General features: G+C 34.8%; 1 protein-coding gene across 2 annotated transcripts; it reads right to left on the reverse strand.

The window, feature by feature from the left end:
• Positions 1 to 30: 30 nt before the first annotated feature.
• On the reverse strand, positions 31 to 11294 carry LOC120068295 (ADP-ribosylation factor-like). Of its 2 annotated transcripts, none has more exons than XM_039020014.2 (7): positions 11066 to 11294; positions 9980 to 10070; positions 6860 to 6975; positions 3078 to 3137; positions 2930 to 2995; positions 316 to 517; positions 31 to 227 (listed from the first exon to the last, which is right to left on the reverse strand). In XM_039020014.2, the coding sequence occupies exons 1-6, from the start codon at positions 11120 to 11122 to the stop codon at positions 329 to 331; spliced, it is 579 nt and encodes a 192-aa protein (XP_038875942.1). In that variant the 5' UTR covers positions 11123 to 11294; the 3' UTR covers positions 31 to 227; positions 316 to 328. The 2 variants fall into 2 exon arrangements, with proteins under 2 accessions (XP_038875942.1, XP_038875943.1); XM_039020015.2 differs by having other exon boundaries at positions 31 to 221; positions 11066 to 11279.
• Between the last annotated feature and the right edge of the window lie 11563 nt (positions 11295 to 22857).

The raw sequence follows: 22857 nt of genomic DNA on the forward strand, positions 1-22857 counted from the left end.
TGCAAAATCTTCTAAAGAAGATAACACTAATTAGGGGCAAACCTGCATTTTGGATATATATATATATATATGGATATATATTACATTCTAGTCAGTTAACTTTCAAAGGTCAAGGCCAAAGAGTAGGCACCTGATAATTTCAAGTTTGATAAGGGAAACAAGACATTCTGATTACAATTTGAAATCTGCAAAGTGGAGGAGTCAGCTTTTGACCAGCCAACCTGGACCTACAACAAAACACAAAACAAATCTGAAAAAACAAGTTGGAAAGGCTGGAATGGCAAAAAGGAGGATTAAGGGAAACTTGAATGAAACCTTTTATATCTCTTTAAAATGATGTTCCTACTGAAGAATATCCAGCAGCTCTCATCTCCTTGAGGGTTCCAGCTAACCAGTCTAAACCCTCGTAAAGTCCATCTCCTCTGAGAGCACACGTTCCTTGTATATGCCATTTTCTGTGTTTGAGATCAAATAGACCTAGTCCTTGACATACTTCCATTGGCGTCATGGCTCCTTTCTGGATCAGCAAAATCATTCAAACTTGGATTAGTATGATCTGAGAAAACATCAAATTCATTATTGATACTAATGCTGTTGCATGAGAAACAAAATGTGGATGAAAGGAAAAGCATGTTGCAAGAAAACAAGCTCCAGCGATGTCTTGTTTGTTTAAAGCTATTTGCATTTTTATGGATTGTTCTAGGTGTTAGATTTTAAATTTTCATTTGCCTTGGGGTCTTGTTTCCCTCTCATGAAGGCCTTTTCAAAGGTTTTAACCTTTTGCGGTGCATTCTTGTCAGATTTTTTGTTTCATGTTTCTACGCGTTTGGCCTAGTTTGTCTTGGTTAGGTTTCTCTTACGAGGGTTTTTGTGGATCGAGTGGGCTATTTATAGCCTATCCCATGTTTCGGAATCTAATTATAGTAGTTGGTATTATCAATTATTATAACCTACAATTAACTATGGTTATTACTATTTCAAATCTCTCTTGGTTACAGTATTTTCTATTTCCTACTCATCCTCTCTTTTCCTATTTGTTACAGTATTTACTATTTCCTACCCAGAATAAAATAGTTTGCTCCCCAAACACAGATTATTATAACTCCACACATTATGATGACCACCAACTAATCATCCCAAATGGCCCTTTAGTTTTTTATAAGACTCTCTCTAAGTTTCTTGTGCTTCTTAGTTGAAGAATTTCTTCTTTTTGACATGTGTTCTTCATTAGTTGTGTTTATCTCCTATTTAGAGATATTGTGTTTTAGAGCCGTAGTCTCCAGGCTCCACTGGTCTGGTTATATACGGAAGAGAACTCTTTGGTTATGAACATAAAAGGGACGAATTTAAATGTGTTAAGGCCCAAACTGCCAACCCCAAAAAAGTATTCCAGTTTCTCTGATGCAAAATGCTCCACGAGATAACCAGAGTAGCAACTCACCAGAGAACCTCTCTTATCCTAAAGGAGGAAAAAACCACCTACTCCAACTTTTAAATGAAAAGTCCCGTATGAGCCAAATGCACACCAAAATTCTCCGAAGCTTAATTTGAATGAAAAGCACAAACTGATATCTCCATGGTAAATATGCCAATTTCAAGTCCTCTAATTGAGATCCCAAGGCTATAGCAGAAAACCTGGTCAAAATAACTGTGATAGTGATAGTGTGTTTGGAATAACTGGGACGACTGTTTTTAAAATAAAATTGATTTTTCTATAAGCACCCTTGAAAATGAAAACTAACTTATTTAGTAATTTTAGAATACCAAAATTTGTTTTTTTTTTTTTCTCTAAAAAAAAACTTAATAAATAAGTAGTTAAAAAAAATTAGATTAACAAAAAAACCTTTTTAAAGAAACATGTGAGAGATGGATTATCCAAAAATGACTTTAAAGTGATTAACCCAAAACGCAAAGTAGTCAGAAATAAAAACATATCTAGAATGCAACCAAATAAATGTCATTTAAAATAATTTTAAATAAATGCAACATTTTTAATGAAAATATCTTTTTAAAAAAATATTTCAATGAGAAAGTCTGCCAAACAGAATAGCAACTCACGAGAGAACCTCTCTTATCCTAAAGGAGGAAAAAACCACCTACTCCAACTTTTAAATGAAAAGTCCTGTATGAGCCAAATGCACACCAAAATTCTCCGAAGCTTAATTTGAAATGAAAAGCACAAACTGATATCTCCATGGTAAATATGCCAATTCCAAGTCCTCTGACTAGGCTGGTGTCTTATGGCTTCAAGAACTGGCTTTAACTGCTATCTATTGCTAATAAGAAACGAAACTTTTCATTGATAAAATGAAAAGAGACTAATGTTGTCTATATTCATATTGTGACCCTACCATTCACAATATGTTTTTTGAGATAGGGATGACACAAGGGCAATCAGACAGAGACTTGAGGGGCTAGAAGCAATCTCTAGATCGCATAATCTACCTTATACCCTTCATCACCATCAAGGTAGATAATTTTCTATTACCAGTTCTTCGCCCTCTGCAAGTAGGAAAGCATTTCTGCTATTTTTCTTTGACCAAATTTAAGGACCTAATTTTTAAGACGACAACTAAAAATCAAAACCTAAAAGTATTCGTTAATCTAAACTAAAACAAAACCAATTGTCCAAATAAATATCAAATACTCAGTATTCAATATTCTTATCCACTATTCACGTCAGTTACAGGCCCTTTTCACAACTTGGGGTTTTGTTAGAAACTAACCTTTTTCTTTTATGTGAGAATGTGTATTTCAAAGAGAGGAAAGATACTACTATTACGCCAGTTCAGACCTTTATCACGTAAGCACCAGGTACTTTGCACATTAGTGTGAGTGTGTGAAAAGGAGCAGGTTGAAGAGTTGATCTTTGTCTTCCCAATCCCAAATATATAATAAAATTATGGATATAAAACATTAATTGACATACCATATCCTGCTTATTCGCAAAGACCAATATGACACTGTTCAGCATAAATGGATCGTTAATGATGGCCTGAAAGTAATATTACATATCAGCAAACAAAGGGTTGCCCACAATGCCATAGTTAAATGCACAATGTGCCTTGGGCTATAACCTGAAATTCTGTTTTTGCCTTTCCAATTCTCTCTCGGTCCAAGGAGTCTACCACATAAATCTGCATGAATAAAGCTGTCAGTACAACAACTTGTTTCTGTTAGATAAATATTAGGTGATGGGCTTCTATCAACAAGAAAGGAAGTCATTAAATAAACAATAACTCCAAAATGATATTTAACATTCTAAAATCATATTGAATATTAAAAAGAAACCTGAAGAATAAAAAGCTCAATTACAATAACTCATTGACATCCCGTACTAGTTCTTAGCTCTTAATTATGGGAGGATAGAAAGATATTCATGTATTAAAATATGAAATTTAGGTCCTTTTAAAAAGGAGAGAGAACTATTACAAACATTGAAAAAAGAACAAGACAATAAAGGACAAGTTCTCTCCAACTATAAAACAACAACCCAAGGTAAATATTCTATCTCCTACCCAATCTCAATCAGTATAAACTTCTATTTGGAAGTGATTATATCTTTTGAATAAGATACCTTTCCTAGATCCCCTTTAAATACCTCAAAATTCTATATGCAGCTTCAAAATGAGTCAGTCCAAGTGCATCCATAAATTAACTTATCATGCTTACAACACATATGAGACAGATAAATTAATCTTCCAATAAGTCTCTACTATCATTTCTAGTCCTTTATTTCTTCTACTTTTGTTAATTATAATTTCATATTAGGTTCAGAAGTTTTTGCAACTTTGCAGCCAAGTAATCATGTTTTTTCAAGTAAGTCAAGAACATATTTTGTTGATTAACATAGATACCGTTCTTTAGTTTTGCAAATGTGATCCCTAGGAAATATTTCAAACATTCTTAAGTCCTTAATTTGAAACTCACTTGCAAAGTTTTTCTTAAGATCAACCTTCCATCATCATCGATGAGAATAATAATATCTAAAAAAGTAATCAAAATTGAAATTTTATTATTCTTAGAATGTTTTAAAATATAGTATGATCTACCTTATATATATATATATATATATATATAGAAAGAGAGAGAGAGAGAAACCATGATAAGACCACACTAATATGATTTGGGCCAATGTTGGCCATAATAGGTTTGACTATAGATAGCATGCCCAACTAATTCAATCCAAATATGGCCAGAATCCGTGTAGGTAACAGGGAAAAGAGGAAATCAAAAGAACCAACTGATTACCTCGGCAAAGTTGCCTTTTAGTATGATCTACTTTACTCTGAAAAAATTCAACTTTTCCAAAATACTCAAACCAAGCTCTTGAAGACCATATAAGACCATAGACATACTTTTTTAAATTGTAGATTTTACAAATAATGAGTTCCTTCTCAAAACCTAGTGGTGAGCTCATAAAAACCTCTTCTTGAAGATCACCATTGAGAAAGACATTCACATCAAGATGGTAAACTACTAGAGACACAGAGAGAGAGAGAGAGAGACCAACCCCTCTAGTAGAGTGAGCAAATGTTTCCTATGATCAAACTCGTGTCTTAATGAAGCCTTTAACTACTAGTGACCTTGGATCTTTAAGGAGGTGTCGGGGTGGAGTTGTGAACTCCTGAGTCCACAACGTGAGGAGTTAATGAGGTATAAAATTGATGATTTTAATTATGGGGTCCACAAACTCCTTAGGCCAAACAAGGAGTGGAATTCACATCTCCGCGCTTCCCAACTCCTACTCACACCTCCTTGGCCCAAACACCCCTAAATAAACAATAACTCTAGAATGATATTTTACAGTCTAAAATCAAATTGAATGTTAAAAAAAGAAACCTGAAGAATAAAAATCCAAATTACAATAACTCATTAACATCCCGTACTAGTTCTTAGCTCTTAATTTTGGGAGGATAAAAAAATATTCATATATTAAAATATGAAATTTAGGTCCTCTTACATAGAAGAGGTAACTACTATAAATATTGAAAAAAGAATGAGGACAATAACGGACAAATATTTGTGAATGGTAGAAATTCCAACACTTAAAAGCTAGTTTAAAGATGTCTTCATAGCCCACTTGTCAATCAATTTGTCAAATTGCTTCTTTGGAAATTCTTTAGTTAGTACATCAACAATTTACTCTGAACAAATCTATAGTTGGACAAAATTTTTCCAAAATGCTCAAACCAAGCTCTCAACAAGACCATAGACAAACTTCTCTAATTCGCAGATTTTACAAATTCTGAGTTCCTTTTCAAAACCCGTGGTAAGATAAATAAAACCTCTTCTTCAAGATCACCATTGAGAAAGGCATGCACAACAAGTTGGTAAACAAGCCAATCTAAATTGAGTGTAAGAGAGAGTGAGAGTGTGAGTGAGAGAGAGGGAAAAAAAACTCTAGTAGAGTTAGCAAATGTTTCCTAATAATCAAACTCATATGACTTAATGAAGCCTTTAACTATTAGTGCGACCTCAGATCTTTCAATACTACCATCTAATATGAAGGATCAACCATCTACTCTAGGTTCCGTTGATTGATTTATCTTCTAGGGTAAAATATAAGCTCAAGAACTTGATCAGCAGAATCATTTTGTAGTATTTCTCCCTCTGCTTGAGAGGTCTCAACATTTAGCATCGAAGGACTAGTAGAGGTAAAAAGTGAGACTCCCAATTGTTCATACATATTCAAGGAGGGGTAAGATGGAAAATGTGGTATGATCGGTAGTACACCCAAAAGCATTGATAGGTAAATCAGAATATATTCAAGGTATGGAAAATTCATTTTTAAAGCAACCAAAGGGAGTTTTTCCCCCCTTTTTCTGGAAAAGGAAACAGAAATTTTCATTGAAAAGATGTAGAGAGACTAATGCTTAAGATACAAAAAATAATAAGACAACAAATACTTTTACAATAAGCATTCATCGATGCAAAAAACTGAAACAATTCAAATAAAACAAGAGATGACAAAACTGTAAGCAATCTCAAACCAAAAAAACCAAGAAACGACTAATCTTGAAAGGCTTGGAGAATTCTTCCAAAGCAAAACTCCTCAATGTGATTTCTTCCCAAGTGAACAAAACAACTAAGGAAAATCTAGAAATTTAAACCAATGGGAGATTTAAATTTCGAGACCTTACCAGTCATCCTATTTATTAAGTAGACTGCTATGGCCTATGAGAACTGCTTTGCTCCCTAAATATTTAGGAATACGCATGGAGCATTTCCTTTCAATGGCCCTGTTTGGTCAAGGAGTATCCCGACAAGTATACTGATGAACAATACCTTAATTTTTCTAAAAACTCATTAAAATACTTTATTCCATTTCATTTATTCAATGAAATGTTTCTTATCTAAAAAAAAAAAAAAAATACTTCATTCCATTTAGAGATGGTGACTAGGGTTCGATGACGATTAGTATAGGTGGCAGCTAGGCTTTTGAAGAGATCTAGGTTTATTGTTCCAATGCCTTGTTAAATCACCACCGAACCCAAAAGCTCAAGTTGATAATTTATGATAAATTTAAACTTATATCATTACTATAACACTCCCTCTCACTTGTGGGCCTGAAAATTTTTAAAAAGACATCCAAGTGAAAATCAATATTACTTGGGGAAGAAATGTCATTATAGAGTTTGAACACAAAATCTCCTACTCTGATATCATTTTAATTTTGGGAGGATAAAAATATATTGATATATTAATAAGAGCAATTTAGGACTTTTTATATTGAAGGGAGACCTCACCTGTTACAAACATGGAAAAAAAGGCATACGGACTATAAAAGAAAATAGTGGACAATTAAAATTTAGACACCAATATTTGTAAATAGTAGAAATTCCAACACAGTCATTACCAGTCCATCTGTGTTATTAAAGTAGTGCCTCCACAAGGGCCTCAATTTCTCTTGTCCTCCAACATCCCAAACAGTGAACACGACATTTTTATACTGGACTTTCTCCACATTGAAACCTGCATGGAAAATGACAAACCAATTTACTGCCACATTAACAGAAAAATCTACCAGGCATGATTCCAAGTACCAATGTCTATGAATGCCATAAAAAACATTAGTAATGCCTAGTAATAATGGCACAAAGAATTGAAACAACTAGTAGCACAATAAAGGCCAGAAAAACCCACACAAGAAATCAGATGACCATCCTACCATGTGAGGGATATAAGGTCTTATGTACTATTGTGGAAGTATTAAGTTTAATTGATAATTATACAGGAAGCACAATTATCTATTAGTGAGGATGCGGTTCTAGCTTTTTCTCTTCTCTCTTCAGCCCTTTCCCTTTCCCCTCCCTTCCATCCTTTCTCAATGATTTTGTACTCGCCACAGCAAAAGAAATTTTGAGATTATTTCATAAAAGTACCACTTTTTACAAGAATGAAAGAACAACAGAAATGAAGTCATAAAGAAATACAATCCCAGCCCCCAGAAACAGGAAGACTCCCACAAACTTGATTGAACCTCCATATAGATGTGTTGTCAGAAGCACAGGATCAACACAATGAAAGCCCTGTAGTGGGGTTTATGGGGGAAAAAAATACCAGGAACTTTTAAGAAAAATGATGTCCATGGAAGAAAGCCTAGATCTCTATAAGTTATGAACCTTGGCGTGTTCTTTCCAAAAAATTTTCATAATTATTTATTTTATTATTATTATTTTTTGAAACATTAGATGGGTCTTTGTTTTGAATGAGATGTAAGTGACTCTGATATTGTAAAACATGTGTACAACTTTTGGCAATGAATGAAAAGAGCACAAAGAAACAAACAGAAACAGCAAGCAAAAATACTACAAGCTTTTCAAAAACATACATAAGAACTCTTCATCATAAACCTTTTTTTCTCTCAGACAAGGGTCCCTCTATAATGTCCCAATGTCTACAATATTCATTGATTAAGAAAGATGGATGGTCCACCCTAAAGAATTTCATCCCGAGAATGGAAAAGTGGGTCCAATTAAACAGGGCAGAGTCAGTGTTGTTCCTTCCTACTGAAGTTGAGAAGTTTTAAGAATCTCCCTCCGCATATATGGAGCTTGGAGACCTTATGTTAGATGATGCTTGTGGGAGTTCCACTGAATATGCTCCCAACCTTCAAGCTTAGAACAACATATAGAAGCATATATAAAAATCCAATAAGACTGCTGTCTTCATTCCATCCAAAGTCAATTTGGTTAGGATGATGAGTATAAATGTATTATATAGTCCACATGGCTCATTCCAAGATTGGGAGTTTTGACCGTATAGGATGGTTGGGGTTGAAGGCTTAACGCCAAAGCAGTAAGCGTTTCAATCTCTCCAACAGAAGAAGAGAACTATGGTTACAGAAGCCCATTTAAAGGGTGCTCCAATAGAGAGGTAAGAGAAAAATAGCACCTCAAATTTCCAAACCATTCCCATTTATTCCTTGAAAAATCTCCTATTACCTTCAGCTAGAAATATCTGAAAATATGAAGCCACAAGATTTAAGGATTTACAAAAGGCAAAAACACTAAGCTCCAAGCTTCAAAGAAGACCCAGCTGAACCACGGAAACATTAAACAGTTACAATAACAAAACCAATATAGGGGTCACCACAAGAGCAAATAATTGAAGCCTCATAAATATATGGAGCACCGATCAGAGGGAAATAGCTACAAGAAGTTTCCCATGACAGGGAAGTGGTGGTGGGAGTCATGGTGGTTGGAGCTAGGGGGACTGAACGGGGGGAATGGAAAAGACCTTATGGTCAATGAGGACTAAACAGGTGGAATGGTTGGTTCCATGGAAGGGAGGTGGTGGTGGTAGGCATGGTGGTTGGAGCTAGGGGGAAGGGAGAGGGGAGAGGGGAGAGGGGAAAGGAGAGAGGGAAGAGCAATTTACCCCTAACATAAGAGTCAATCGCTCCATCTCTCTATGATTTCAATTCCCTTTATCAGATATATATATATCTTCTGCATTTTCAAATTCGTCCCTTTCTTTCTAATAAATAAAAAGGTTAAAAGCCCATGGTTCCAATTCCTTGAAGAACATATACACTAGTAATGAATGATATCAAGCCACAAGGTGTGCTCTAAGCCAATAAGTTACTTTGTTTGGAGGTAATAAGCGGATAGGAATGATATTAGGATAGAAATGGGGATATTAGTAGATACTAAGAGTATTTTAGTAATTAGTTAAGAAGTTTGTAAGGAAACTTTGGTGATAAATACAATGAGTGAAAAAGGAGGAGGTATGCATTATTTTATTGAGTGCTTTAGGACTTGAGAGAGAATTAAGGGTACAAATACCTTGATTACTTGTAAATCTCGTAAGCTATTTACCTTTTATATTGGAATACAAAGAAATTCCGTTTTGGTTTCTATCATAAACATATAAAAGGCATAGCCTTAGTGAGATGAGAGACGGCACTTTCCATAATATTAAAAGACTGGAAAAGACAGAATTGTATGCAATAAATTGGTGATAGAATACTCTATAACATAACATAAGATATACAAGTAGGTATTAATATATCCCTTTCCAATAATTCAATCAAAATCTGGCAATGGGAAAAAGATCTTTTTTCTTTTTACACTTTAAACACTCACTGACACTGTATGAAATTAACTTAAAGATATTTTTATTGGGTAATTACTTGAACGCCCTCTTTTATTTTCAAAGGCTCATGACTCCATAATTAGAAATAATAGTCAAATGTGTAAAAATGTCATAAACATTGCGTTTTCTTTTTTCCCACTAGAGTAAACTGTAAAAGGAAATAGAAAATCAGAATGCCACTAAGGCGAGCACATCACTGGAGGTGCTCACCATGGTTGACTGCCAAGTGCAAGTGGCTTACCCCCACCTTGTCATCTGGCATTATCTCAAAAGCATTGCACTGAATCCTTGATTCAGGGAAGAAATATATAAGCTATGTTACCACAAAATAGAGATAGTGTTTTGTAGGAGATTTTCCGTTTAATTGTGCAGAACCTACCAATTGTAGGAACCGTCGATAAGACTTCCCCAATGTGCAGCTTGTACAATATAGTTGTCTTGCCAGCCGCATCCAAGCCAAGCATGACAACCTAAACCACCTCAATAGCAAGGAGTAAAATATGTGATAATTTGTAACAAAGAAGATAAACAATAATAGAAAATCTAAAAGGCATAGGCAAATATAATCCATAGTTCGCGCTCGCTATATAATGTGAACAAAGTAAAAGCCCAAGACCTTTTACTTACATCACAAAATCATCTCAAAGCATCTCATTGGTGTTCTATCTCGCAATCCTCAGAAGCACATACACTACCAAATAGTCCCCAACTTGCTCTAGATAATATAAATTACAACATCTCTTCCTTGGGTTGTATGGAAATGTTAAACTTTATGCCTATAAATCAATCATGATTTGTTGAGAACAAATTAACATCTACCACTTAGTTCAAGGACATGGTTGTACAATCTGTAGAAGAGATCCTGTTCTAGTAAGATAGCAAATTAACATCTACCACTAAATTTGGGTCACAAATGGACCATTTTCCTATAATATAACGTCTGTGCAATCGATCATGAGCCCATAAGACTGACTTCTTGTCAAAGTCAAATTGTACAGGATTTCCGATTCAGGGACCGACATCGATGAAATTTCAGAAGTACCACTTTGACACAAAAGTTCGACTGGAAGCTCCATCTCGATCAAATTAGACATCAAACATAACCGAGACATATAAATGCAGTGACTATAATAAGAAGAGAAAATCCCACAAATCAGAAGAAAGTTTCAATTACCCAGAACTAGTATTAGCCAGATGAAACCAAACCTAAACCATTTAACCAAAACTCCATGCACTTCCCAATCCCGCTAGCATTCAGTTCTGTGGCTATAGTACCGCTAAATATAAAGTAAATCAACCGACTACAATTGTAAGCCAACCGTGGGAGAAATTTAACACCAGAAAATGGCGGAAGAAATCAAGAAGTTGCAATAATCAACAAGATCAAATGGGGCACATAAGAGTACGAAATCCAATTGTAGAAAATACTTTCGGAAACAAAAGATAAATAAAGAAAGTACGGTACCCGCATCTCAGAGTTGCCGAAAAATGTGTCGAAGAGTTTGCGAAAGGCTTGACCCATGTTATTCCGATTTCTGGCTTTCAACTCCCGATCTCTGTGTTTAAGTCTGAAACAACATACAGGAAAATGGTTTGAAGTTTGTTTGTTTTGTTTACTTTTCAGATAGAAAAAAACGGTGAAAAATTGAAGAGAGGGGAGAGAATGTTCTGGGAAGAAACCTTCAAGAAAGAGTAGCGTACGAATGGTTTTTTATTTATTTTTTATTTTTTTATTCGTCTTTTTAATTTTAAAATTTTCACATAAACTTGATAAGTTAAATCAATACTCACTATAATTTTCGCCAAACAAAAATACAATCGTTCGTTAGTTGGGTTGAAGGTATTTTTTTAGACTAGCAAGTTCGGATTGGTTAGATTGGCAATTCAAAATACCAAAATAAAATCTCAAATCCAACCCGACCCTTAAAATTTGGGTTGGATTGAGTTGTGGGGTTATAATTTTTTTTAATTAAAAATATGTAAATTTAACTAAGATCTCATCGAATGTCAATTTTAACCACCAAACATCTATGATATTTATTATAAACTTTAAACAAAGACAAATATCATAACAATTATAAAAGAAATTAAAAACTCACAATTAATCAAAATAAAAGTAACCAAACTTTAGACAAAGAGAAATATATATACTTTTATTAATATATATATATATATATATATATAACTCGGGTTAGGTATTGTTGAACGATAAATTTTGAACCAATCACAAACGGCCACGTCATTCATTACATTAATGACGAAATTCCAAATCATCAAATTTGGGACCAATTAGGAGCGGACATGTGTCATTTTGGTTAAAATTCAATTAAGCCTAAAAATAGGTTGAATTTGAATATCTGAAGCCTTAAGCTCCAAGGATTTGAAGAACATGACTCCTCCAAAGCTTTGAAGATCATAAGACATTAAAGCTCTGAAGATCATATGACATATCAAAGCTTTGAAGATCATAATACACTAAAGCTCGGAAGATTAAAAGACATATAAAAAAACTTTGGAGATCAGAAGACAGTAAAACTCTAAAGATCTGAAGACATATTAAAGCTCTGAAGATAGCTCCCAAGATCCAAGACTCGAGCTCTCAAGTGCTGAAGACCGAAACTTCTCAAGCTTCGAAGACTGAAGTTCTCAAATTATGAAGAAATGAAGATATAAACTATTTGAAGCTTTGAAGATTAGAAGATTTCAATAAACTAACCGTATCTTCACAACCTACAAGCTGAAGATTCAATCTCCTCAAACCCAAGGGTCAAGCTCAAGCCCATCTGTGAACTGTATAAATAAAGAAGCTTTCCTCATTTGGAGGGGTCAGCAGTTCTACATTCAGAGAGCTTATAGAGAATTCATCAACAAGCAAAAGACTCCCAAGACTCTTGAAGTTGCACTCCTAGAAGGTAGAAGACCCTTGAAGACATAAAAACTCTTCCAAAACTTCTACTTTAAGAACGTTCGGTGTCTTTCCTCTTGAGTCAAGCTCATCCACTCAACCGAGAGAATCGGAGGATAAAATACTAGAGATTGAACCACATCGTATCAGATCAATATCAACATCAACACCTCCATAAAACAAGTTTTTCCGGAAGCCTCGTGCGAGCACTGATCATCCAAGAAGATCAACAAGCTCAAAGGTCGATCATCCAAGAAGATCGTCAAGCCCAAAAGCCGATCATCCAAGAAGATCGTCAAGCCCAAAGGTCGATCGTCCAAGAAGATCATCAAGCCTAGGAGCCGATCGTCCAAAAAGATCAACAAGCCGAAGATCTATCGTCCAAGAAGATCAACAAGCCCAAAGGCCGGTCATCCAAAAAGATCAACAAGCCCAAAGGCCAATCATCCAAGAAGATCAACAAGCCCAAAGGTCAATCATCCAATAAGATCATCAAGTCCAAAGGCTAGTCATCCAAGAACCCAAATATCATCAAGCCCAAAGGTCGATCATCCAAGAAGATCAACAAAGCCAAAGGTCGATCGTCCAAGAAGATCAACAAGTCCAAAGGTCGATCGTCCAAGAAGATCATCAAGCCCAAAGGCCGATCATCCACGGAAATCAACAAGCTCAAAGGCCAATCATCCAAAAAGATCAACAAGCCCGAAGGCCGATCATTCAAAAAGATCAATCAGCTTAAAGACTATAGTTTATTTTGAAAGCATTAAAATATTATGTATTATCGATTGTATTCACTTTCCATAAAATTAATACAAATACAAGGTTCAAGTTCCACGAAATAAATTTCTTTTGAAATCTCGTGCGAACAGTTATGTCAACCCAATTTTTTTTAACCAACCCGCAACCCAACCTAACCCAACAAAAATATAAAAAAGTTTAACCAAAACCAACCCAATAACAAAACTAACTCAACCCAACCTTTACATTTTAGGTTGGGTAGTCCGGGTTGTTTGGGTCGTCGAGTCATTTGAACACCCCTACAATGGTATTAAATTTTATGATCGAATTTTCAAAATTTCATTATTCAACATGTACATAAAAAATAAATCAACATTTCTATTATTACGTTAAAAATCTAAAACATAACATGAAAAAAAGATAATAAAATGTCATTAATATAAATAATACATATTTTAACTTGTTTAAATTACGTAATTTAAACATTTTAAAATTTGACTATAACCTTTTTCCAAAATATTTGTTGATATCCACTTGTTATTGATATTTTCATCAATTTGAGATTTTAACATTTATGTCAAAAATAGAGATGTCCAATTTTCCCGTGGAACGAGGCAGAGATTCCCCGATTAAGCGAAAAATGGGGAAAAGAGTGGGAAAAAAGATTCTTCGTGAGCTAAACGGAGACAAGGATGAAGAACACATTCCTTATCCCCGTCCCCACCCCGACTAACCTCTATTTATTTATTTAGTATGATTATTTAATATTATGTTGTTATTATTATTATATAAACTTTTCATTTAAGTTTCAAGTTTGATTGTTCATTGGTCAAGATAATGAGTATATTTAAATTGAATATTTACATTTAGATTATATATGTGAATAATTTGATTTATATGTATTTATTTCTACTAAAAAGGTTGATTAGTTTTTTTAAGCCAAAATTTAAGTAATTTATCTTTAAATTCAAATTGTCGTGTAAAACTAACAATGGGAAACAATTTAGTGATAGAGTTAATTATTTAATTAAAATTTGTCCACATTAGTTATTTAAACTAATCGACTTTTTCAAAAAAAAAAAAAAAAACCAATAGGGAAAAGTTCCTTGTAGGGGACCCGATCTCCGCGAACGCCCTGATCCCCGTGGAGAATTTCATGGGGATGGAAATGAAATGGGGAGTAAGGATGGGATGGGGAATGGCATCCCTGGCCCCGTCCCGCCCCATGACATCTTTAGCAAAAGGGTTCATTTGTTTTGGTGAGATATAAGATTCACATATAATGTACATTTGTTTTGCTCTTGTTTATTTTAGGTAATATAAGATGTTCGAGCATCTATAGATGCACATAAATCTTAAGATGTCTTTATAGGTAGAGACGTTCATTTTTTGGTTGAGAATGATAGGAGAATGGGAGAGTGAGTGTGTGTGAGTGGGGAGGGGGAATTTGAAAGCTAAATGGGAATGTGGACGGGAATATATTCCCCACTGGTTTTACTCTTTTTTAAATTTATTATGATAATTGTTGTTATATTATATTTTATTATATAAATATTATATTTAAATTTAAAGATTTATTATTTAATTACCAAAATAATGTATATGTTTGGATTGAATATTTAAATTTATTTATGGAATAATTTGAAAGTTAATTATTTCATTTTATTACAAAACTTGAAACATTTCAATAGTAATTATTTAAGTTAATTGTTTAAAAAAACAAAATGGAGAAAATTTTCAATCAAAATTTTGCAGGTAGAGGGAATGAAATGAGGACATCTTTGGGCCCGCCCCATGGACATCTCAAAATTTTTTGATACCCTGCTTTAACATGGGTTTTTTAGATTATCATGTTGAGAATATTTCTTTTTTATTTTTTCCCTTCATTTTACACGTTAATCTTCTTTGTTTTCATTTTATAATTTAAAAGTCAATATATTCATTTAGTAATAAACAATTATTGGAGAAGAAATTTCAACCAATTATAAATGCCACGTGTCTTCCATCTAGCCATTCGATCACAATAATGGGCTTATCAACTTCAACAACGATGAAACCTAGACCACAATTGATAAATTTAACTAGAGGTTCAATTGAGTTTTAAATTATAAAATGGATTGGACTGAGTAATTAAAATTACTCGAGTCCAAAATCTGACCGAATTCAGGCACACGGTGAAAAGTTTGGGCAAAAAAAAGATTGGGCTCAAGCCCAACTTTAGCTAAACCCAAGGTAGTTGGGCCCATGCCCAATAGCCTAAAAGAAATTGGGCTTAAGCCCACTTAAAAAACTCATGGAAGTTCTCTATAAATAGAGATCTTGCCCTTACATTTAGAGGAGAAGAGGAGCCCTGAAAGATAGGAAGCTCTGAAGATTGTAGTTCTAAAGAATTGCAGACCAAAGCTCTCAAGATCTGAAGACCAAAGTTCTTATGACTTGAAGACTCAAGTTCTCAAATTCTAAAGCTCCAAAGTCCGAAGTGTTGGGATTGGTGTCTTAATTCTCTCGGAGTCTCGTTGTTTTTGTAAAGATGCACATTGTTAAATGAATAAAATAAGTGTTATTTAATTATGACATTTACTCATATCCAATAAACAAAGCTCCTTGGTTATCTTATGTGAACTTAAGCATGTATATGTGATATACAAATGGATCATGCATTAAGTGATAACCTAAATCAGTCTGTAGTATAAGGATTAAGGTGGGATACCTGATCCTGGTGACACTACGGATACAGCCTGCTTTGTAGAGGTTTGTAAGTGTTGTAAACTACTATAGATGGTTGATCCCGACCATTCGTATGGAGACGTGGAGTGGGGGTGTCCTATACAAAAAGTTTGTATAAGACCTAGACCACGAGGTGACTAGACTCTGTATATAATGTCATTGATACTAGAGATTTGCATCTCACCTAAACGACCATAGGTGACACGACCTCAATCCTGAGTGTTTTATGAACTCCTGCCTTTGAGGGCGGTCCTTTGATTTGTATGAGTGAAAGTGGCCAGATTGCCAACTCAACATGCTTACCTTTTTGGGGACTTGTCTGATCTAGGACCTGGGAACTCAATCCACAATATAGAATTCACTCCTTTCCCGAAACAGGGATAAATAGAGAGATTGCTCCCTTAAGGGCTGATTCGGGGGCTTGAACATAGTGGCCACAACTTCTATTTGGAAGAGAAGACTCAGTCATAATAGGACTATGATTTATGTTCATTAGAGGGATCAATGGTACTTAAGGAGACAGATGTAACTATAAGGGTGTAACGGTTATTAGCCCACCTATAGTGAAGAGAGTTCAGTTGTCGGTCTTTAGTGGAGTGCCTAGCAGTTAACGGATGGTGGATCCTGTGACTAAAGAGTTTAGTCAGTTATTAACGTACCGTTGGAGCTTCGAATCTACAGGTCCATGAGGTCCCATTGGTAGCTTGGATTCATGTTGAAGGATCGGTGTTGATTTGAAATGTTCAAATTGACAAGAGGCATTTTGATTATCTATGATATAATCGGTTTGATGTATAAGATACATCTAGTGGAGGATTGATGTAAATGAGATTTACATTAGGTACCATGGAATAGAAAAAGAACTATGGTTTATATGTTTCATGAGATGAAATATTAACACTATAGGTTATAAATATAGTATGATAAGTTGGTTATCATTTATATTTATAATAATATTGATTATTAGATAATTAATACTTTTTCTTTTAAATAACCAAATGTAGTGGGTGGTTATTGATCATGGTAACCGTGAGGTTTTAAAAGGAAACTGGTTTCTTATTTTGAAAGATAAGTTTTTTTTACAAAGTTTGAAAAGATTTGAGTTTTTCTCTCCGGTGAAAAGAAACTCACGAAAGTCGCCAAGTAAATACAGAGTTATTAAACGACGACTGGGCTAGCTAAACAATCGTGTAGTATTTACTAAACGATCGCATAGCTTTGCTAGACGATCGCTGGCCCAAGGTAAACGATCGTGTAGAATCGATCGAGCTGAACGATAAAGCTAAACGATCGCATAACTTTTGCTAGATGATCGCATAGTTTTATCTAAACGATTGGGCATCGACCTATACGATAGGTTTCCAACTTCTCCCACTTGCCCAGTTATGTACACGATCTGTCTTTCCTCCATTCGTCTGCCTCACACTAAGCTTGAACAGAGCCAACCTTCTGGATTCTCACACCGAGAATACCAAAGTCATCTTATAGGTGGTGTCAGACTCAACTTGACACCGTCGAGGTTTTTCGGAGGCTGTTTATGGTGTTGTGGAGGAGATCGTTGAGGACGAGTGCGAAGTGTTCATGCTGTGTTGCGGTCGTGTAGATCGGGCACTCGTGGTCACTGTGATTTATCAGAGCACGCATCGGAGCGAGGAGACGTTACTACCTTTGTTAGTATAGTTTTGTCCTCTATACTTTTATTGTATCATGCTGTAATTTCTCTGTAAATTGTATAACCGCTTATATTGAAATCGACTGTAAATGATTTGTTGATTCATGTTTGTAATTTGGAGTAGTCTTTCTTCCGCTGCTCATGGAAATCCCGAGTGTCGATTTCCTTCACGAAGTTCTCGAGACTTGAAGAATTGAAGAACGGAGCTCTTGAAGCTCTCAAGCTCTAAAGACTAAAGCTTCCAAGTTCTCAAACTCCAAGACCAAAGCTCCCAATTTCTCAAACTCCGAGGAATTGAAGATTAAGACTCTCAAGTTCTGAAGAACTCAAACTAAAGCTCTCAAGTTCTAAAGATCTGAAGACCAAAGACTTAAGAGACTAAGACTCCAAGCTCCTGAAGACTTCGAAGCTGGAACTCTAAAAATATTTGGAAGACTTAAACTTATTGTATCATTTGAGAGAAATAATCAAATGAACATATATTAGAGATTGTACCTACATATACTACAAATCAATACAAATACAAAATTCGAATGCAGTGAATTAAATTTCTTCGAAAATCTCATCGAACAATTTGGCACGCCTTATGGGACCAAGAATACGTTTGTTGAAATATTAAAAGATGATGCCATTCCAATTGTTTCTACACCCCAAACAAATACATGTGCTTCATATTGTATATCGATATCATTCACTGAGAAAGATTTACTACTTGAGTCAAAGCTTCACAATAGACTTTTATTCATGTCATGATATATCCAAAAGAAAAAAACCCAGCCAAATCCTCATCGATAATGGTTCAACCGTCAACATTCTGCCAAAGTCAACACTAAATTAGTTGGGTATTTCAATGGAGGAGTTATCAAGTAGTAAACTAGTGATTAAAGATTTCAATCAAGGAGCATAGCGAGCAATGTACACAATTCGCCTAGAAATCACCATATGGGATTTGAAAGTAGGTACTATATTTCACTTGATCGACTTAAGGACCACTTGCAGGCTATTATTGGGGCGTCCCTAGATTCACGAAAACAGAGTAGTAACCTTTACTCTCCACCAGTGTTTTAAATTTTATCAAAGGGCATTAGAAAGGTTGACATTAACACTAAGTCATTCTTAGAGATGGGTCTCATTTTGCTGATGCAAAGTTTTATCTAAAAAACGATAATATCAGTGAAGTTATATCAACATAAGTTCTTGTGGCCAAAGGCACTTATAAGCCTAAGCAACAAACGATCACAACAACGAAGTCGAGTGAAGTGGATGCTTTCAACAATTGAGGGAATGATGAACCGACCACTTAAATCAAATATGAGGCGTCAAAGAATGAAAAGATGATAAACCCACAAGAAAATGTCTCAAACCCTCCTATCTTATGTTATGTTTCTCTTTCTCAATGCAAGAAAGGTGAATCACCATTTGCAGAATGCTCCAAAAATCTAACAATCGGAGACGCCGAAATTTTGAAGGAAGCTTCACCACACCACTTACAAAGATGGATAAGAAGAAGTAAAAAAAGACTGAAAAAGAAGAGACAAAAGCAATCCTTCCAGAAAAATGGACAAAAGATGGGTTCGATTCAAAGACATATAAGTTGCTAACAAAGGCAAGTTATGACTTCATAACTCATACCGAGCTTAAAAGCCTAAAGATATTTGACGAAAGGCTCGAGCTTTCCCCGATGCAAAAGGATGAAAGAATCGAATTCCTCAATGGAAGTGTGTGAACACTTATGCAATTAAAATTCATTTTGAAAATTATGAAAACCAGAGACACATACATTACAGGATAAACATAAATTCACATAAGCATGCTTTTACAGAATAAAGAGGACTTACCCTTGAAAATGATCTTCTTGGACATCCTCTCTATGTCACGAACACCTTGTTCCAACTTAAAGCTTCTTCCAAGAACAAGAACAAGCACGATCAAGGACACCACCACTTAGAAACCTATTCTCAAACAAAAATCAAGATGTTGAGATCTCAATGTAAGGGGAAAACATTTTTACATGATGAATGGTTCTGTAAAAATCCTTTTGAGAGTGAGAGAGAATTTTGTTGTGTATAGAGAAATTTTTGTGAGATTCTTGCCCAAGAGAACACTTGTCATTTTATCAATAATACATAATATCTTCTGTGAACTACATGTGAGAGGGGAGATAACTCCCCTCAATCTCACGTTAACTCCCTTGCTAATTGTAGGGGAGTTAACTTTTATATTTAATTTAATATTTAATTTAATTTAATTTAATAAATATTAATTAATCCCATTAATTAGTATCAATTAACTAAATATCATATATTTAATTAATGTCACATTTGGACCATATTCAAATATATTTACTCTCATATAACATATAGTTTTAATATGAATCATATCCATATTAATTTTAGCTTATAGTTTTATTTGAATCTCATTCATATTTATTTCTCTCATATCATAAAGTATAATTTTGAATCCTATTCAAAAGTAACTTTATAGTATAATATATCTATATATGTTATATTAATTATATCTTATACAAGTAATTCTTTTATTTAATTTGAACAATTCAAATTAATCCAAAATAAATTGATTTTTGTTTTACCTTTAGTGAGCTAACAAGGGGACTTAATGACCCTACAGACCAGAAGCTCCAATGATACGAGATTAATTAATTAAACTCTTTAATTAATCAATCAACATTCATTAACTGCATGTCACTCCGATCGTTTTAACCCTATAATTACATCTAACTCCTTAAGTCCCACTGATCCTCTAATGAACAATTTATTTATGGTTCTACCATAAACAAAACCCTCTTGGGCTAGTGAGAGGGAAGGACCCCATTGTTCAAGACGCAAAGTCAACACTTAAGAAAGTAATTCATCTGCTTACCTTAGGAATGAAATCCATTTTGTAAAGTTTTGCTCCTGACTCCCTATTCGGACAAATCCCTAAAATGGTAGGCTTATTGAGTCGATGAATCTAGCCACTTTCACCCATAAAATCAAAGGACTGCCCTCATAGACAGGAGTTCATAACTCATTTAGGATTAAGGTCGAGTTACCCATGATCATTCTATGAAATATTAATCTCTTCAGTTAATGGTGTTATAAAGAGAGATTAATTATTTCGTGGTTCGATCTTATACAAACTCTTTGTATGAGATGCTTCCACTCGCAGGTCTCCACGTGAACGATTAGGATTAGCTCATCTGTAACACTTTACAACTTTTGTAACAATTACTAAATGAGTCGTATGTTGTTGGGATCAAATCCCGAGTGGACGCATATGAACGTCTTGTATCTAGAAATTCCATTTTTAAAGAAACAAAAAACAGTGTTCTAAATAGAATATAGAAAGATAAACATGTTAAAAGTATGCTTGAGAAGAAGGGAAATAAGAAGGAAGAACCATTCTTACTTTTGAGGATTCTCGAGCTCCTAGAACAATCATCTCGTTTTTCCAATGAGCACGATCTTGAACACAAACATCTCCTTGAATAATATTGAACACGACCACGAGAATGACCTTGTTATTCTCTAGGATTCCAATAGAGGATGGGTGGTATCCAACTATTGGAAGAGGGTGAAGAGGAGAGAATTCTTTGGAGAGAATAGAAAGGATTTCTCTGGTGGCTAGGGAAAAAATTGCAAACTATTTTTTTTTTTTTTTTTTTAAAAAAAGGGCCATAAGGAAGACTTTATACGAAGAAGGGTTATCCCATTTTCCAAGTCTTTCCTATTTTACCCTTGTGCACAATTAATTGATTAACACATCAATTAAATAACCCTTTATACATTAAATTCAATTTAACGTATCTATTTAATTACCATAAACATCCTATATCTATGTGCAACATCTTTCTATTAATTAATTAATTATTTATGAATCTTTCCCAATATGCAAGTGTGAGAAAACAATTCTAGTACCCAATATAGCCCATCGAATGTTCACATATTGACAAAATCCCGTTAGATATGCTCGAGACACGCTACCCAGGATACAATTCAGATTTCCAAACAAATCCTTATAAGCATGCTATCAAGCAAAAGCAAAGTTACACAGTCATTTACGTAAACCAATGAAAGTAACTTAAATCTGAGAAGACATATTTTCTGAGCATGCCAACCTTACCAAACCATACATATATATACATAACATATACGTATATAGGTACAACCAAAATATTTGAAAATAAAACCATTCACAGTTCACTTGCAGAAGTTTCTTTTTCCCGAGCTTTTCCTGCTTTCCTAGTTTTGAATCTATGTTAATCCCCAGAATCAACTTAGAATCCTATGTTCCTGAGATAAAATAATTTTAGAATACCTTTTTGGCCTAAGCCTTATCTTACTAACTTCAACAGATGTTAATTTACACCTTAAAATAAACCAAGAAAGCTGTGGACGCAAGGGTCACTTTTCTGCAGACTGGTTGGTGCATGGAACTCTTCTTCAATGCAAGGTAAGCCTGATCAACACATAGTAGCCCCTCATCAATGCATAGGCCTCTCCTTAAACTTCTCAAGTATCTCAATCTTTCTCTCTCTTTTAGTCTTCTTGAGGAAATTTGAGTTGTGAAATGAAATGGTCTCCCCGGGTATTTATAGGCATTAAAAAGGATCCTTTTCATCCTTCTTATGCTCCCAATGTATGACACCCCAATTGCATGGTAAGTCTTATGTGTCAACATCATGCAAGGTCCAACACATCCCCCTTGACACCTCCTCCTTGCATGTAGAGTTTAAGTGTCTTCATCATGCATGTGCCAATGCATAGCTACCTTGAAGGTGTCATTCCGACCTTTTACATGTCCTACTATGCGCCCACCTCACCCTTGGATCAACCAAGACTTCACTTGGTTGAGCCACGTACCCCACTATGCCTTCAAAACAACCTTGCTCCCCAAGTTTATACAAATCAACGCATGCTAGCTATATTGGGCACATGGTTGCTTCACCAATCACCATATATGCATCCAACAAGCTTCTTCTATGCATCCATGAGGTGATCAACGCATGGTTCCCTAGCTATGCTCCTAACTTGCCTCTTATCTCATAGTATAGCTTCTTCCTTTGGCTCATAACTAGAGTATGTGCCCAACTAGTGTTCTTGATCTACCTTGGTGTAACTCTTTCCTAAGGGTTTATCTCGTGCTTCCATTTTGCTACCCATAGACCCAAAAATGGAATCCACAAGGCCCTCTAAGTGCCAACCCTAACCCCATA

The sequence above is a fragment of the Benincasa hispida genome, chromosome 12, assembly GCF_027475165.1.
Source record: "Benincasa hispida cultivar pf3 chromosome 12, pf3_genome.v1.1, whole genome shotgun sequence".
Taxonomy (NCBI): domain Eukaryota; kingdom Viridiplantae; phylum Streptophyta; class Magnoliopsida; order Cucurbitales; family Cucurbitaceae; genus Benincasa; species Benincasa hispida.

Excerpts from the sequence above, each read along its gene's own strand:
- LOC120068295 (XM_039020014.2), bottom strand. The coding sequence starts at position 11,122 with ATGGGTCAAGCCTTTCGCAAACTCTTCGACACATTTTTCGGCAACTCT. Across the intron at positions 6,976-9,979 it reads ATCGACGGTTCCTACAATTG|GTTTCAATGTGGAGAAAGTC; the intron begins GTAGGTTCTGCA and ends TTTTCCATGCAG. Across the intron at positions 518-2,929 it reads TTGCGAATAAGCAGGATATG|AAAGGAGCCATGACGCCAAT; the intron begins GTATGTCAATTA and ends TTGCTGATCCAG.